The sequence below is a fragment of the Pseudophryne corroboree genome, chromosome 1, assembly GCF_028390025.1.
Source record: "Pseudophryne corroboree isolate aPseCor3 chromosome 1, aPseCor3.hap2, whole genome shotgun sequence".
NCBI lineage: Eukaryota > Metazoa > Chordata > Amphibia > Anura > Myobatrachidae > Pseudophryne > Pseudophryne corroboree.
Genome location: NC_086444.1, coordinates 394584249 through 394600260, shown reverse-complemented (window position 1 = coordinate 394600260; position 16012 = coordinate 394584249). Strand labels below are relative to the sequence as shown.

The 16012-nt window shown below is 45.8% G+C and overlaps 1 protein-coding gene across 2 annotated transcripts in view; it reads right to left on the bottom strand.

Moving 5' to 3' along the window:
* Window positions 1–4268: 4268 nt before the first annotated feature.
* Window positions 4269–16012, bottom strand: part of LOC134887037 (clustered mitochondria protein homolog) — a 143032-nt gene continuing 131288 nt past the window's right edge. For both annotated transcript variants that reach the window (XM_063913185.1, XM_063913186.1), the window contains 3 exons: window positions 15538–15672; window positions 7827–7900; window positions 4269–7713 (listed from right to left, as the gene is read on the bottom strand). In XM_063913185.1, the coding sequence (XP_063769255.1) occupies window positions 7140–7713; window positions 7827–7900; window positions 15538–15672 (783 nt within the window). In that variant the 3' untranslated portion in view covers window positions 4269–7139. The remainder of the gene's footprint in view (window positions 7714–7826; window positions 7901–15537; window positions 15673–16012) is intronic.

Here is a 16012-nt window from a genome sequence, read left to right as displayed (position 1 = left end):
CAAGTTTCCGGTCTTCTGAGCAAAGACAAGGGATCCTCAAGCAGCGTTCATGGATGCACTGGCAATTCCATCAAACTTTTGGCTGCCATACGTGTTCCCTCCAGTGTCACTCCTGCCCAGGGTACTACGGAAGTTCAAGCAAGGAGGAATACTACTTCAAGTCGCTCCAGCATGGCCCAGACGGCATTTGTTCTCAGACTTGCAGGGTCTCTTGATAGGGTGTCCTCTTCTACTTCCTCAACGCCCAGAACTCCTCGTTCAGGGCCCTTGTGTCCACCCGGACCTGGCCAGACTGGCTTTGACGGCGTGGCTCTTGAAGCATCACTCCTGAGAGCAAAAGAATTTCCTGAGGCGGTCATTCAAACTATGTTGTAAGCCCGTAAACCAGCTTCGGCTCGGATTTATTACAGGGTTTGGAATTCTTACTTCACCTGGTGTGCTGCTAAGAATTATGATGCATACACTTTCAAAACTTCCAGACTGTTGGCTTTTCTACAGCAAGGCCTAGACTTTGGCCTTCGTCTGGCCTCCCTCAAGGTTCATATATCTGCCTTGTCCGTGTGGTTTCAGAGAAAAATTGCGTCTCTTCCTGACGTTCACACTTTCACTGAGGGTGTTCTACGGATTCAGTCTCCCTATGTCCCTCCTGTGGCTCCATGGGATCTGTCTGTCGTATTAAATGCCCTGCAAGAGTCTCCGTTTGAACGTCTTGAGACTGTAGACCTTAAATGCCTTACGCTTAAGGTCGTATTTCTGTTGGCTATTGCCTCTGCTAGGAGGGTCAGACTTAGGTGCTTTGTGCTGTCGTCCACCCTTTCTGATTTTTCACCGTGACCTGGCTGTTCTTCAAACTCTTCCTGGTTATTTGCCTAAGGTGGTATCATCTTTTCACCTTAACCATGAGATTGTGGTTCCGGCCTTCAGCTCTTCTGTGGTCTATCCTCCAAAGAAAAATCTTTGGATGTGGTACGAGCTCTCCGTGTTTATGTGGAAAGGACGGCCTCCATCAGGAGGTCGGATTCCCTTTTTGTACTTTTTGATTTTCACAAACGTGGCTGGCCTGCCAATAAGCAAACTTTGGCCAGATGGATTAGAATGGTGATTGCACAAGCTTATGCACAGGCTGGGCTCCCAGCTCCTGCGGCTATCGAGGACCATTCTACTCGGTCGGTTGGACCTTCTCGGGCAGCGTGCCATGGCGCGTCCGCAGAACAATTGTGCAAGGCGGCTACGTGGTCCTCTGGGAACACATTCATCAGGTTCTATGCCAGGCATGTCAAACTCATGGTCATCCAGTTGTTGTGATACTACAAGTCTCAGCATGCTTTACCAGCTGATCAGTGGAAGGTATGCTGGTAAAACATGCTGGGACTTGTAGTTTCAAAACAGCTGGAGGGCCACGAGTTTGACATGCCTGTTCTATGCATTTGATACTTCCACCTCCCAGTATGCTTCCTTTGGACGCCGGGTTCTTGTGTCTGCTACAGTGCGTCCCCTGCCATGAGGAACTGCTTTAGGACATTCCCCATCTCATTCCCTGTGGAATACCAGTGTTTTCCCCCCGCTGCAGAAAAGGAGATTTATGGTAGACTTACCATTGTTAAATCTCTTTCTGCTAGGTACACTGGATTCCACAGGGCACCCACCCTGACGCCAGTGGCGTAACTACTGCCCCCGCAGTCCTCGCGGTGGCTTGGGGGCGAGGGGCTGCGGGGGCGCCACTGATTTAGTGCAGACTGACATGCGGACGAGCGTCCGCATGTCAGTCTGCGGTCTCGTTCCCTCCCCTGCTGTTAGGAGGGACACGGAGGGCACAGCGCACGCCTCCCTGTGTCCCTCCTGGGTCTCCGGCGGCCGCGGGTCTCATAAAGGAAGTGCCGTTCGTGAGCACTTCCTTTATTAGAGTGACCCGCGGCCGCCGGAGACCCAGGAGGGACACAGGGAGGCGTGCGCTGTGCCCTCCGTGTCCCTCCTAACAGCAGGGGAGCGGCGGCGGCGGCGGAAGCGGGGGGGGGGACGCACTGAGGGGGCATATCTGGCACTGGGGGCAAATTTGGCAGGGAGGGGGGGGGGTTAATATCTGGCACTGGGGACATATATGGCACTGGGGGGGAATATCTGGCACTGGGGACATATGTGGCAGGGGGGGGGGAATATCTGGCACTGGGAAATATGTGGCACTGGGGGGGAATATCTGGCACTGGGGGCATATATGGCACTGGGGGGGGGATATCTGGCACTGGGGGCATATGTGGCACTGGGGGGAATATCTGGCACTGGGGCATATGTGGCACTGGGGGCATATATAGCACTGGGGGGGGAATATCTGTCACTGGGGGCATATGTGGCACTGTGGGGGAATATCTGGCACTGGGGGCATATGTGGCACTGGGGGGTATATGTGTACCTGGCACATGGGGGGGGGGCTATATTTGGCACTGGGGGCATGTGAGTACCTGGCACCGTGGGGGAATATCTGGCACTGGGGACATATGTGGCACTGGGAGCACAGCCCTAGCAACAAGGACTACCTCCTAGCAACGAGCATGACACCCAGTGCATGAAACCCCTGGCAACGAGCATGACACCCAGTGCATGAAACCCCTGGCAACGAGCATGACACCCAGTGCATGAAACCCCTGGCAACGAGCATGACACCCAGTGCATGAAACCCCTGGCAACGAGCATGACACCCAGTGCATGAAACCCCTGGCAACGAGCATGACACCCTGAGCATGAAAACCCCTGGCACCGTGCATGGAACCAAGAGCATGAAACCAAGAGCATGAAACCCCTGGCAACGAGCATGACACCCAGTGCATGAAACCCCTGACAACAAGCAGGTAATTGAAAAGTAATTAGAAGCCTTACTGTAGGACTTAATGTGTAATGGGCATTACGGTGTGTGGCATAATGTATCACGGACATTGCGGTGTGTGTCATAATGTGTCACAGGCATTACGGTGTATGGTATACTATATCGCGGGCATTGTGATATGTGGTATAATGTCTCAGGGTCATTGCAGTGTGTGGCATAATGTATCACGGACATTGCGGTGTGTGTCATAATGTGTCAGGCATTACGGTGTGTGGTATACTACATCACGGGCATTGTGGTATGTGGTATAATGTCTCAGGGTCATTGCAGTGTGGCATAATATATAACGGGCATTGCGGTGTGTGGCATAGGGTATAACGGGCATTGCGATATGTGTCACAGGCATTACGGTGTATGGTATACTATATCACGGGCATTGTGGTATAATGTCTCAAGGTCATTGCAGTGTGTGGCATAATGTGTCACAGGCATTGTATGTGCTATAATGTATCGGGCATTGCAGTGTGTGGTATAATGTATCACGGACATTGCAGTGTGTGTCATAATGTGTCACAGACATTGTATGTGCTATAATGTATCAGGGGCATTGCAGTGTGTAGCATAATGTATAACGGGCATTGCGATTCCTGTCATAATGTGTCACAGGCATTATAGTGTGTGGCATAATGTGTCGGGGGCATTATGGTGTGTGCATATTGTGTCATGTGCATTATTGTGTGCGGCATAATGTCTAAGGGCCATTGCAGTATGTGGAATAATGTATACTGGGCATTACTATAAGGAGGAAAAATGACAAATAATGTAAGGGGCATGAATCAGGATTATTTTTCTTTCCTGTGGTGGCTAACGTCTGGGCGTGCAGGTTGCAAAACTGGGGTATAAGGTAGTCTTTTCCTGCAATGCCACGCCCATTCCAACGAAGCCACGCCCATTCCAACGAAGCCACGCCCCTTTTTTTGCTGCGCGCGCATATTTACCCCTTTGTTGCTCCCAATTATGGGGGATGGGGGGGGGGGGCGCCGAAGAATTTTTTGGCTTGGGGGAGATAAATTTCTAGTTACGCAACTGCCTGACGCACTTAGCTTCTTTGGGTTTGTATGGCATTAGCCGCTAGTCTCTTCTCCTGTCGTGAGAATGTGGTTCTATGTGACTAACATCTACCATCTCTCTTACCTGCTACTGCATTGGACTGTTTAACAAAACTGAGCTCCAGTGCCTGGAGGCGGGGCTATAGAGGAGGCGGTGCAGTGCATCCTGGGAACAGTCAAAGCTTTAGCCTGTTGGTGCCTTGGATCAAGATCCAACTCTACAACCCGATGTTATACCCTGTGGAATCCAGTGTACCTCGCAGAAAGAGATTTAACAAACACATGGTCAAATGTTCACCATTAAAGACAATAAATATTGACACACATAAGACCATGAAAACTGCACAGAAAGATTACAATGTTTATTAAATGGCAAGTAATAAAATCTTACAAAGCGGATTTTTTTTATTTAGAAAAAGTAAAAATAATAAAAAAAATATAAAGAGTACAATGATCAAAAGATATAGTTATACTGTAATATCTAAACCCATGTAGCCTCTTTATTGCTGTAAAGAGGTTGTTACAAAGTCTACCAGGATTCCACATGTAAACTCATTTTGACATCAGTAACTAAAGTGGTTGATGACATCTTGCCAGCACCATCTCCTTATATGTAGGTAGGCTTTTATTCACACACCATTCATTCCTACACTACTGCTCTGTTACTTACATTCAAGCAGATGGGAAGATTTAACGTTGGTACAATAAATTATTATTTCATGGCTCATTTTTTCAACTTGTATTGTGGAATATACACAGGTATAGCAATCTCATATTCACATTTCTTACTGCGAATTTGGTACTAAGCTGGTGTTGTCTATAAAGATTTGTCCTTTACTCTTTAGCCAGGTACACACTATGCAGTTGTTATTGGAAGGTCCCGATTGCTGCGCTACATATTAAGCAATTTTATTGTTTTTTTTTACATTTCTGATTTTCTGCCACAGCACACAATCTGCATAAGTACGCCCACAAGCAGGATGAGGTAATCTGGGTAAACCATAGGAATGGGCATATTATCGAGCATAAACACACTACACAATATCGGGACCTTTTGGACGATATTTTCTGTCAAGGCCGACAGATCAGATAATCAAACCAAGGCGTTTCTGGTTGTTTTTTGACCATTTTATCAGCGTTTGGCCAAAATGCTCGTTCCTACACACTGCCCAACAGAATCTGCAGGTCACCCGATTATTGGTAAATCAGCCAAATAATTGTATAAGGTGTACCTGGCTTTACTTGTGATGTCTGTTCCCATAATAATAGCGTCCTAAACTGAATAAATAATTCCATTATGCAGGAAGACTGTGTAACAATTGAAACCTTTGAAAAGTTATCACTACTACAGGGAATGAACATTTAATGGAAATCATAATGCAAGGAACTTACCTACAGTGGGTTTGTTACATTATGCTTCATTTTGTAAATGGCAGTGAAAAGCTATCATCATTTTCTCCCTCTCCCAGCAGTAACAAACATTGCAATATGTAAAAGGCACACTGAGTATTCATCAAATACAATTTGTGGCATATCCAGCAAATATTAATCACCAGACTAAGTATGGGGGACCGTAGCAGATATTGGCGGCATCTGCTGCAGTCCCATATTCAATCGCAGAATTAGCCCCCAGATGGCAAAAATTTCAAAATGAACCAAGCCTGGACCTGACACTATCTGTAAAGTTTACAGATCCGTCCCCTGTACTGTCCACTTGCACATGGGCAGGCTGATGACCATGCACATGCAGTAGTCCGATCACTTTGCATCTTACACATTGCAGGGATGAGCTCAAGTCTGCCTGTGAATAATGTTGAATCCCTGCATCCCTTAGTTTATTATTGCTACATTAAGAAATTTTAATTATTAGGAACAAGGCCAGATAAATATTAAAGATGCCCATATATCTGGTAATCATACTTACAGACTTCTGTAGTTTTCTCTCTGGGAGAAGCAGGTGGGCGGGTATAGGACAGGGCCAGACTAGTTGCATCATTAGGCCCCGCCCTTCGTGATTAAATGCTACAAATCATGCATATTTACAGAGGGGCGGGGCTAAAATGGCACGATCACCATAGAACTGCATCATGAGGCCCCACCGCCTCCCAACGAACAGTGGATTCGCTAGGGTAAATTTACTAAGATGGGAGTTCTATTTAAGATGGGATGTTGCCCATAGCAGCCAATCAGATTCTATTTCTCATTTATCTAGCACTTTCTAGAATATAATACCTGGAATCGGATTGGTTGCTATAGGCAACATCCCATCTTAATTAGAACTCCCATCTTGCTAGAAAGTGGGCAGAAAGCGGGAGGGGTGCCCACTCTTCCTGGTGTGCAGAGGGTCTACCCAATAAATCAGGCGTCTCTCACAGATTCCAGGAGACTAGGCAAGTATTAATTTGTATACTAGTGAAATGTGCTGTACATTGTACGTTTTATAGCTTACAAATAGTAGTATTTTATTAGAAAACCAGTAACGGTCTGATAGTTTTAGGTGTGTTTTGAAAAAGCTAGAATCTCCTTTTTTACGCAGCTGACCTGCCTGTCTGCACTTGTATATTGGCTCATTTTGTAGGTACTGTATAAGAGGATATGCAATAGCACATGAAAGCAAAACACCTTTGTATAGAATGATGGTCTCATTTTGGTACCACATTATCCTGTTCTTTGGATTGGTAATATAGTCTAAACACAAGTGACTGTTAATATCACAGAGTAGAACATACTTAAAAAGGCTGCTTTTGAGTGCATTTTATCTACAGCAGACAATACAAAAAGTTAAAATCATTTTAAAGTACATTTCTCTTGACGCACAAGTATATATCACCAATTGGGATGTAAATATCATCTGCTAAGTGCGTTTGATAAGTAATTAATGCTTTGTTCTGCAAAATGCAAACAATATATTGCCACCTGTGTACGAAAATATGATTTGCTGCTCTCACAAGGCAAGAAGTCGCTGTGAAATATTCCTTTAATCCTACTCTTACTCTCCAACATTAAAGATATGTAACATGCCAAACAAACATCTACATGTACAATGTCCAATTAGGATTTATACCTCCGTCTTATACAGTAGGTAAACACATGAAAAAGCAGTCATAAAATCATTAATTCACAAGCTGACCTTTCTCTACATGTGATCAATATACAGTAATAATATATTAGTGTGGCTGGTCCTGGTCTTGCAGGTCAGGACTGGTTCATTATTATTTTCCTTCGCCTTCCTTCCACTCAACCTCAGGAACACAGCGCTCTTCCTGCTTGCTACCGGTCTGTACCTCCACTTCAGGACTGTCACCTTCTTTAGGTAGTTGTTCATTTATTTTCTTATGCTCTAAAAGCACATCCTCCTGCTCCTCAGTAACCTTAGTCTGCTCTCCATCTTCTACACCAGCATTACTAATCTGTTCAGGTCCATCCTTTTGCTTCTCAGCTTCATTCTTTTTCTCCAGGCTATCTTCAGCCTGCTCCTCAACTGTATCCTTTTTATCCTCAGCATCTTTAAGTTGTTCCTTGGTTCCATCCTTTAGTACCTCAGTATCCTTAGACTGCTCCTCAGAATCAATCTGTTTCTCCCTGCTATCTCTGAGTTGGTTTCCCTCATCATCCTCTTTTTGCTCATTTTCTGTCGGATATTCGGCCCCAGGTTTTCTCTCGGAACCTGAGTTTTCATTCTTAGACAATAAGCCTTGTTCTTGTTCTATTTGCTCATCAGCACTGTCCATAGAATTCTGTTTTTTGGCTTCATTTGCATTGTCATTGCCATTTTGTCCTAGAGTGCTGCAAAATAAGGCAACAAGCGGGAGAATATATTTATCCAATGATCCCTTGTAATCCAGTTACATTACAAAGAACACAGTAAAAGCCAAAATTTTCAGCCAGCTTTCCCTTACCAGACACTGATCCGTAAAATGCCATTCAGAAGGTTCAGCTGCTGCAACAGAGTATCAATCCCTGGTGGAACCGTCTGCATGGGAAAGCAAATTGAAAGTGGTCAAACCACAAATGTACACTAAATACATCATCTAACAATATGTAATATATGTATGCTCCAAGCTGGGAGTGAAAACAAATTAGGCACATTGGGAATCATGTAGAGGTGAAAGTGTGTCTGGGATATTTATGCTTAAAACATGAAATTCCAAACTAGATGCAAACGAAAAATACATGAATAATTTAGTTAGAACTTAATTATATTTTGTATAGTAAATGTTACTTTCGTAATTATTAACACCTTCAGTATTAAGCACGAGTGGGACTCATGAATATATATCTAAAAAGTGCTAAGAACTAGTCCCGCTCTCTCTTGCCACTGAAGGACTTACAGAAAAATAACAAACAAGTTCTGCCATCGGAGGAAGAAACTGAATAAAAATGCCATCTCCGCCCACCCTGGCACCCAGAGACTCAGGCACTTTCATTTGAGAAATTACAGACCTCACATATGATTACCAGACAATAACACCACATAACACAGGAATCATTAAGAAGTTCAGAAATTATCATGATCAGTTCTCCCCTATCCTGACTTCAATAAACTCAACGATGATAGTTTATAGCCTATCCTGGCTCCAGTAAACCCAGAACCACAAGCATATAACCACAAGTATATCTTGGTAGTTTATTTGTAAAAACATAAAAACCCACATATTTGCTTTTTATTCATTTTCTTAGAATAAATGAGAAAGAGTATAATGGCAGATTTATTACTAATACTATAGGAAAGAGTCCACAACACATCTCAAGAATACATTATATAGCTAGACCCTGCCATTAAAATAAGAATTTACTTACCGATAATTCTATTTCTCGGAGTCCGTAGTGGATGCTGGGGTTCCTGAAAGGACCATGGGGAATAGCGGCTCCGCAGGAGACAGGGCACAAAAAAGTAAAGCTTTACTAGGTCAGGTGGTGTGCACTGGCCCCTCCCCCTATGACCCTCCTCCAGACTCCAGTTAGGTACTGTGCCCGGACGAGCATACACAATAAGGGAGGCATTTTGAATCCCGGGTAAGACTCATACCAGCCACACCAATCACACCGTACAACTTGTGATCTAAACCCAGTTAACAGTATGACAACAGAAAGGGCCTCTTAAAGATGGCTCCTTAACAATAACCCGAATTAGTTAACAATAACTATGTACAAGTATTGCAGATAATCCGCACTTGGGATGGGCGCCCAGCATCCACTACGGACTCCGAGAAATAGAATTATCGGTAAGTAAATTCTTATTTTCTCTATCGTCCTAAGTGGATGCTGGGGTTCCTGAAAGGACCATGGGGATTATACCAAAGCTCCCAAACGGGCGGGAGAGTGCGGATGACTCTGCAGCACCGAATGAGAGAACTCCAGGTCCTCCTTTGCCAGGGTATCAAATTTGTAAAATTTTACAAACGTGTTCTCCCCCGACCACGTAGCTGCTCGGCAGAGTTGTAATGCCGAGACCCCTCGGGCAGCCGCCCAAGATGAGCCCACCTTCCTTGTGGAGTGGGCTTTTACAGTTTTAGGCTGTGGCAGGCCTGCCACAGAATGTGCAAGTTGAATTGTGTTACAAATCCAACGAGCAATCGACTGCTTAGAAGCAGGTGCGCCCAACTTGTTGGGTGCATACAATATAAACAGCGAGTCAGATTTTCTGACTCCAGCCGTCCTTGCAATGTATATTTTTAAGGCTCTGACAACGTCCAACAACTTGGAGTCCTCCAAGTCGCTAGTGGCCGCAGGCACCACAATAGGTTGGTTCAGATGAAATGCTGATACCACTTTAGGGAGAAAATGCGGACGAGTCCGCAGTTCTGCCCTATCCGAATGGAAGATTAGATAAGGACTTTTATAAGATAAAGCCGCCAATTCAGATACTCTCCTGGCAGAGGCCAGGGCTAGTAACATAGTCACTTTCAATGTGAGATATTTGAAATCCACCTTTTTCAATGGTTCAAACCAATGGGATTTGAGGAAATCTAAAACTACATTTAGATCCCACGGTGCCACCGGAGGCACCACAGGAGGCTGTATATGCAGTACTCCCTTGACAAAAGTCTGGACCTCAGGGACAGAGGCCAATTCTTTTTGGAAGAATATTGACAGGGCCGAAATTTGAACCTTAATGGATCCCAATTTGAGACCCATAGATAATCCTGATTGCAGGAAATGTAGGAAACGACCCAGTTGGAATTCCTCCGTCGGAACCCTCCGATCCTCGCACCACGCTACATATTTTCGCCAAATGCGGTGATAATGTTTCACGGTGACTTCCTTCCGTGCCTTAATCAAGGTAGGAATGACTTCTTCTGGAATGCCTTTCCCTTTTAGGATCTGGCGTTCAACCGCCATGCCGTCAAACGCAGCCGCGGTAAGTCTTGAAAAAGACAGGGACCCTGCTGTAGCAGGTCCCTTCTCAGAGGTAGAGGCCACGGTTCGTCCGTGAGCATCTCTTGAAGTTCCGGATACCAAGTCCTTCTCGGCCAATCCGGAACCACTAGTATTGTTCTTACTCTTCTTTGCCGTATGATCTTCAATACCTTTGGTATGAGCGGCAGAGGAGGAAACACATACACTGACTGGTACACCCAAGGAGTTACCAGTGCGTCCACAGCTATTGCCTGTGGATCTCTTGACCTGGCGCAATATTTGTCCAGTTTCTTGTTGAGGCGAGACGCCATCATGTCTACAATTGGTCTTTCCCAACGGTCTATTAACATGTTGAAGACTTCTGGATGTAGACCCCACTCTCCCGGATGAAGATCGTGTCTGCTGAGGAAGTCTGCTTCCCAGTTGTCCACGCCCGGGATGAACACTGCTGACAGTGCTATCACGTGATTCTCCGCCCAGCGAAGAATCTTGGCAGCTTCTGCCATTGCACTCCTGCTTCTTGTGCCGCCCTGCCTGTTTACATGGGCGACCGCCGTGATGTTGTCCGACTGAATCAACACCGGCTTTCCTTGCAGGAGAAGTTCCGCCTGGCTTAGAGCATTGTAGATTGCTCTTAGTTCCAGAATGTTTATGTGAAGAGACTTTTCCAGACTCGTCCATACTCCCTGGAAGTTTCTTCCTTGTGTGACTGCTCCCCAGCCTCTCAGGCTGGCGTCCGTGGTCACCAGGATCCAATCCTGAATGCCGAATCTGCGGCCTTCTAATAGGTGAGCCTTCTGCAACCACCACAGAAGTGACACCCTTGTCTTTGGTGACAGGGTTATTCGCAGGTGCATCTGCAGATGCGACCCTGACCATTTGTCCAACAGATCCCTTTGGAATATTCTTGCATGGAATCTGCCGAATGGAATTGCTTCGTAAGAAGCCACCATTTTTCCCAGGACTCTTGTGCATTGATGTACTGACACTTTTCCTGGTTTTAGGAGGTTCCTGACCAGATCGGATAACTCCTTGGCTTTTTCCTCTGGAAGGAAAACCTTTTTCTGAACCGTGTCCAGAATCATTCTTAGGAACAGCAGACGAGTTGTCGGGATTAAATGGGATTTTGGAATATTCAGAATCCACCCGTGTTGTCTTAGCACCTCTTGAGATAGTGCTAAAGCTGTCTCCAGCTGTTCTCTGGACCTTGCCCTTATTAGGAGATCGTCCAAGTATGGGATAACTAATACGCCTTTTCTTCGAAGAAGAATCATCATCTCGGCCATTACCTTGGTAAAGACCCGAGGCGCCGTGGACAATCCGAACGGCAGCGTCTGAAACTGATAGTGACAGTTTTGAACAATGAACCTGAGGTACCCCTGGTGTGCGGGGTAAATCGGAACGTGTAGATACGCATCCTTGATGTCCAAGGATACCATAAAGTCCCCTTCTTCCAGGTTCGCTATCACTGCTCTGAGTGACTCCATCTTGAACTTGAACTTTTTTATGTAGAGGTTCAAGGACTTCAGATTTAGAATAGGCCTTACCGAGCCATCCGGCTTCGGTACCACAAATAGAGTGGAATAATACCCCTTTCCTTGTTGTAATAGGGGTACTTTGACTATCACCTGCTGAGCGTACAGCTTGTGAATGGCTTCCAACACCCTCTCCCTTTCGGAAGAGACGGTTGGTAAGGCAGACTTCAGGAAACGATGAGGAGGATCCGTCTCTAATTCCAACCTGTACCCCTGAGATATTATCTGCAGGATCCAGGGGTCTACCTGCGAGTGAGCCCACTGCGCGCTGTAATTTTTGAGACGGCCCCCCACTGTCCCCGAGTCCGCTTGAGAGGCCCCAGCGTCATGCTGAGGTTTTTGCAGGAGCCGGGGAGGGCTTCTGTTCCTGGGAAGGAGCTGCCTGTTGGTGTCTCTTCCCTCTTCCTCTGCCTCGTGGCAGGTACGACAAGCCCTTTGCTCTCTTATTTTTGTAGGAGCGAAAAGGCTGCGGTTGAAAGGTCGGTGCCTTTCTCTGTTGGGGAGTGACTTGAGGTAAAAAAGTGGATTTCCCGGCAGTAGCCGTGGCCACCAAGTCTGATAGACCAACTCCAAATAACTCCTCCCCTTTATACGGCAAAACCTCCATGTGACGTTTTGAATCCGCATCGCCTGTCCACTGTCGTGTCCATAAGGCTCTTCTGGCTGAAATGGACATAGCACTCACCCGAGATGCCAGTGTGCAAATATCCCTCTGTGCATCACGCATATAGATAAATGCATCCTTTATTTGTTCTAACGACAGTAAAACATTGTCCCTATCTAGGGTATCAATATTTTCAATCAGGGATTCTGACCAAACTACTCCAGCACTGCACATCCAGGCAGTTGCTATAGCTGGTCGTAGTATAACACCTGCATGTGTGTATATATTCTTTTGAATAACTTCCATCTTTCTATCTGATGGATCCTTAAGTGCGGCCGTCTCAGGAGAGGGTAACGCCACTTGTTTGGATAAGCGTGTGAGCGCCTTGTCCACCTTAGGGGGTGTTTCCCAGCGCGCCCTAACCTCTGGCGGGAAAGGGTATAATGCCAATAACTTTTTTGAAATTATCAACTTTTTATCAGGAGCAACCCACGCTTCATCACACACGTCATTTAATTCTTCTGATTCAGGAAAAACTGTTTGTAGTTTTTTCACACCATACATAATACCCTGTTTTACGGTATCTGTAGTATCAGCTAAATGTAACGTCTCCTTCATTGCCAAAATCATATAACGTGTGGCCCTACTGGAAAATACGTTTGAATTTCTACCGTCGTCACTGGAATCAGTGCCCGTGTCTGGGTCTGTGTCGACCGACTGAGGCAAAGGGCGTTTTACAGCCCCTGACGGTGTTTGAGGCGCCTGGACAGGCATTAATTGATTGTCCGGCCGCCTCATGTCCTCAACTGACTGTTTAAGGGAAGATAAACCATCACGTAATTCCACAAATAAAGGCATCCATTCTGGTGTCGACCCCCTGGGGGGTGACATCTGCATATTTGGCAATTGCTCCGCCTCCACACCAATATCGTCCTCATACATGTCGACACCACGTACCGACACACACCGCAAACTCACAGGGAATGCTCTAATGAAGACAGGACCCACTAGCCCTTTTGGGGAGACAGAGGGAGAGTCTGCCAGCACACACCACAAAACGCTATATATACAAGGGATATCCTTATATTAAGTGCTCCCTTATAGCTGCTTTAATATATATATATATAGCCATTAATGTGCCCCCCCTCTCTGTTTTACCCTGTTTCTGTAGTGCAGTGCAGGGGAGAGACCTGGGAGCCGTTCTGACCAGCGGAGCTGTGACAGAAAATGGCGCCGTGTGCTGAGGAGATAGGCCCCGCCCCTTTTTCGGCGGGTTCTTCTCCCGCTATTTTTCCAGTCAGGCAGGGGTTAAATATCTCCATATAGCCCCTATGGGCTATATGTGAGGTATTTTTAGCCTTGTATAAGGTTTATATTTGCCTCTCAGAGCGCCCCCCCCCAGCGCTCTGCACCCTCAGTGACTGCCCAGTGAAGTGTGCTGAGAGGAAAATGGCGCACAGCTGCAGTGCTGTGCGCTACCTTATGAAGACTGAGGAGTCTTCAGCCGCCGGTTTCCGGACCTCTTCACGCTTCAGCATCTGCAAGGGGGTCGGCGGCGCGGCTCCGGGACCGGACTCCACGGCTGGGCCTGTGTTCGATCCCTCTGGAGCTAATGGTGTCCAGTAGCCAAGCAGCAAATCCACTCTGCATGCAGGTGAGTTTACTACTTTCCCCCTAAGTCCCACGTTGCAGTGATCCTGTTGCCAGCAGGACTCACTGTAAAGAAAAAAACCTAAACTAAACTTTCTCTAAGCAGCTCTTTAGGAGAGCCACCTAGATTGCACCCTTCTCGTTCGGGCACAAAATCTAACTGGAGTCTGGAGGAGGGTCATAGGGGGAGGGGCCAGTGCACACCACCTGACCTAGTAAAGCTTTACTTTTTTGTGCCCTGTCTCCTGCGGAGCCGCTATTCCCCATGGTCCTTTCAGGAACCCCAGCATCCACTTAGGACGATAGAGAAAGTAAATTGCAATCTTGTCAATATATAAATAACCCTTTATGTATTAGTATTCAAAGCTTTCCTATTTCTTACTAATATGTACTATTATTCTATGGGCACTTCCCACATTATTATAGTATTGTCATATAACAAATTTATTGACCGAGGATCAGCACTTTTTTTGTGTAACTATATTGTAACTTCATTTGTAACCAATATTCAAAGCGGTCATACAACTGGAAGCAAGTCAGATGTCTGCTTCCCATACACCCAGTACACAAGCTTTTGTGTTCTACTCCGTGTGGCTGCTAGTGGAAATACAGTATGTTGTCCATCTTTTACATTCTACAAGAAAAATGGATGTACAACATGCCCTGAGTGTGCTGTAAACAAATGTCCAGAACAGCAATTACCAGCCTGATTCATACTTGATAACTTTATGTCTCTCCTCTCCGGGAGAAGTCGCTGACCACTGTGGGGGCAGAGCTGGGTTCTTCATGTTATTAGGCCCGCCAAAATGCTGCAAATGGTGGGTCCGAGGTGGAAGGGGCGATACTAAAATATTGCAAATCTCATCATTTTAGCTCCCCCTCTCTCCTTCATACGGACTTGCAACCCCCAGTATGAACTTCATTAGGAAGTGGGCGGGATATGGGAGATCTACCCACTCTTCCATGGGGTCTGGGGGACTACCTGAAAAATCATCAGGTCACCTGCACCTTCCAGAAAGAGTAGGTAACTTTGGCGTGATTAAACATTACATTCCAGTATATTGGCAAAACCAGCCCCGATTGGTACATCATGATGGGTTCATCTAATATACAGTATAAACTATTTATTATTATTATTCAGACACACAGTACAGGGGGACCAGTGAGCTTTCTATACAACTAAATGACAGATAACAATATCAGTCAGAGACCCAATGCCCTGGGACAGCTAACAGACAGGATCAGAGCTGCTGACTGAGCTGAGGAGCACTGGAAACAAGGATAGTGCAGGGTGAGACCCAAGAGGGCTCTGCCTCCTCACTAATGAGAGTCTCTTATTGTTGAGCGGTTTCTCCTTGAATTTAAATATAATAGTCTGAAGCTGTATATCTGGCTGCATATATCTGGAGCCATTGCATCTATCATTTCCCCTACTGGGCCTACAAGTCAGTACCAATATACCTGGACATGAGATAAGGTGGCAATTGATCCATTTTTGTAGATCTCGTTCATGGTTCGCTGCAGGTTTACAGCTTGTTGGGTAACATGCTTCAAAAATGCAGAACTCTCCTTGGTTCTTTCATGGGAATCGCTGAGCTGGAAGCGACAAAGAGAAGATATGAATATTTGCCCTGTGCGTATATCAGCAGTATTCAGGCTCTCAGGGTGGGTTCTACTCCATAATACTCATGCCCAAGTGAATGGCTCATTTTTCCGTATGAAAGCCTGAGAATTGACACTGATGAAAGCAGTAAATAATCAAGAATTTAAGAGGTTTCTAGTTACTCAGTATATTTGTGTACTCCAAGGCTGCATCTCCTCTCTAGTTTTGGAAACATTGCTGAATCTGCTAGAATGGTTGGTTTATTGTTTCCCTTTTAACACATTGGTCTCCGTGTCTTACTTATGTATAAGCTATTGGGTAATTAATTATACA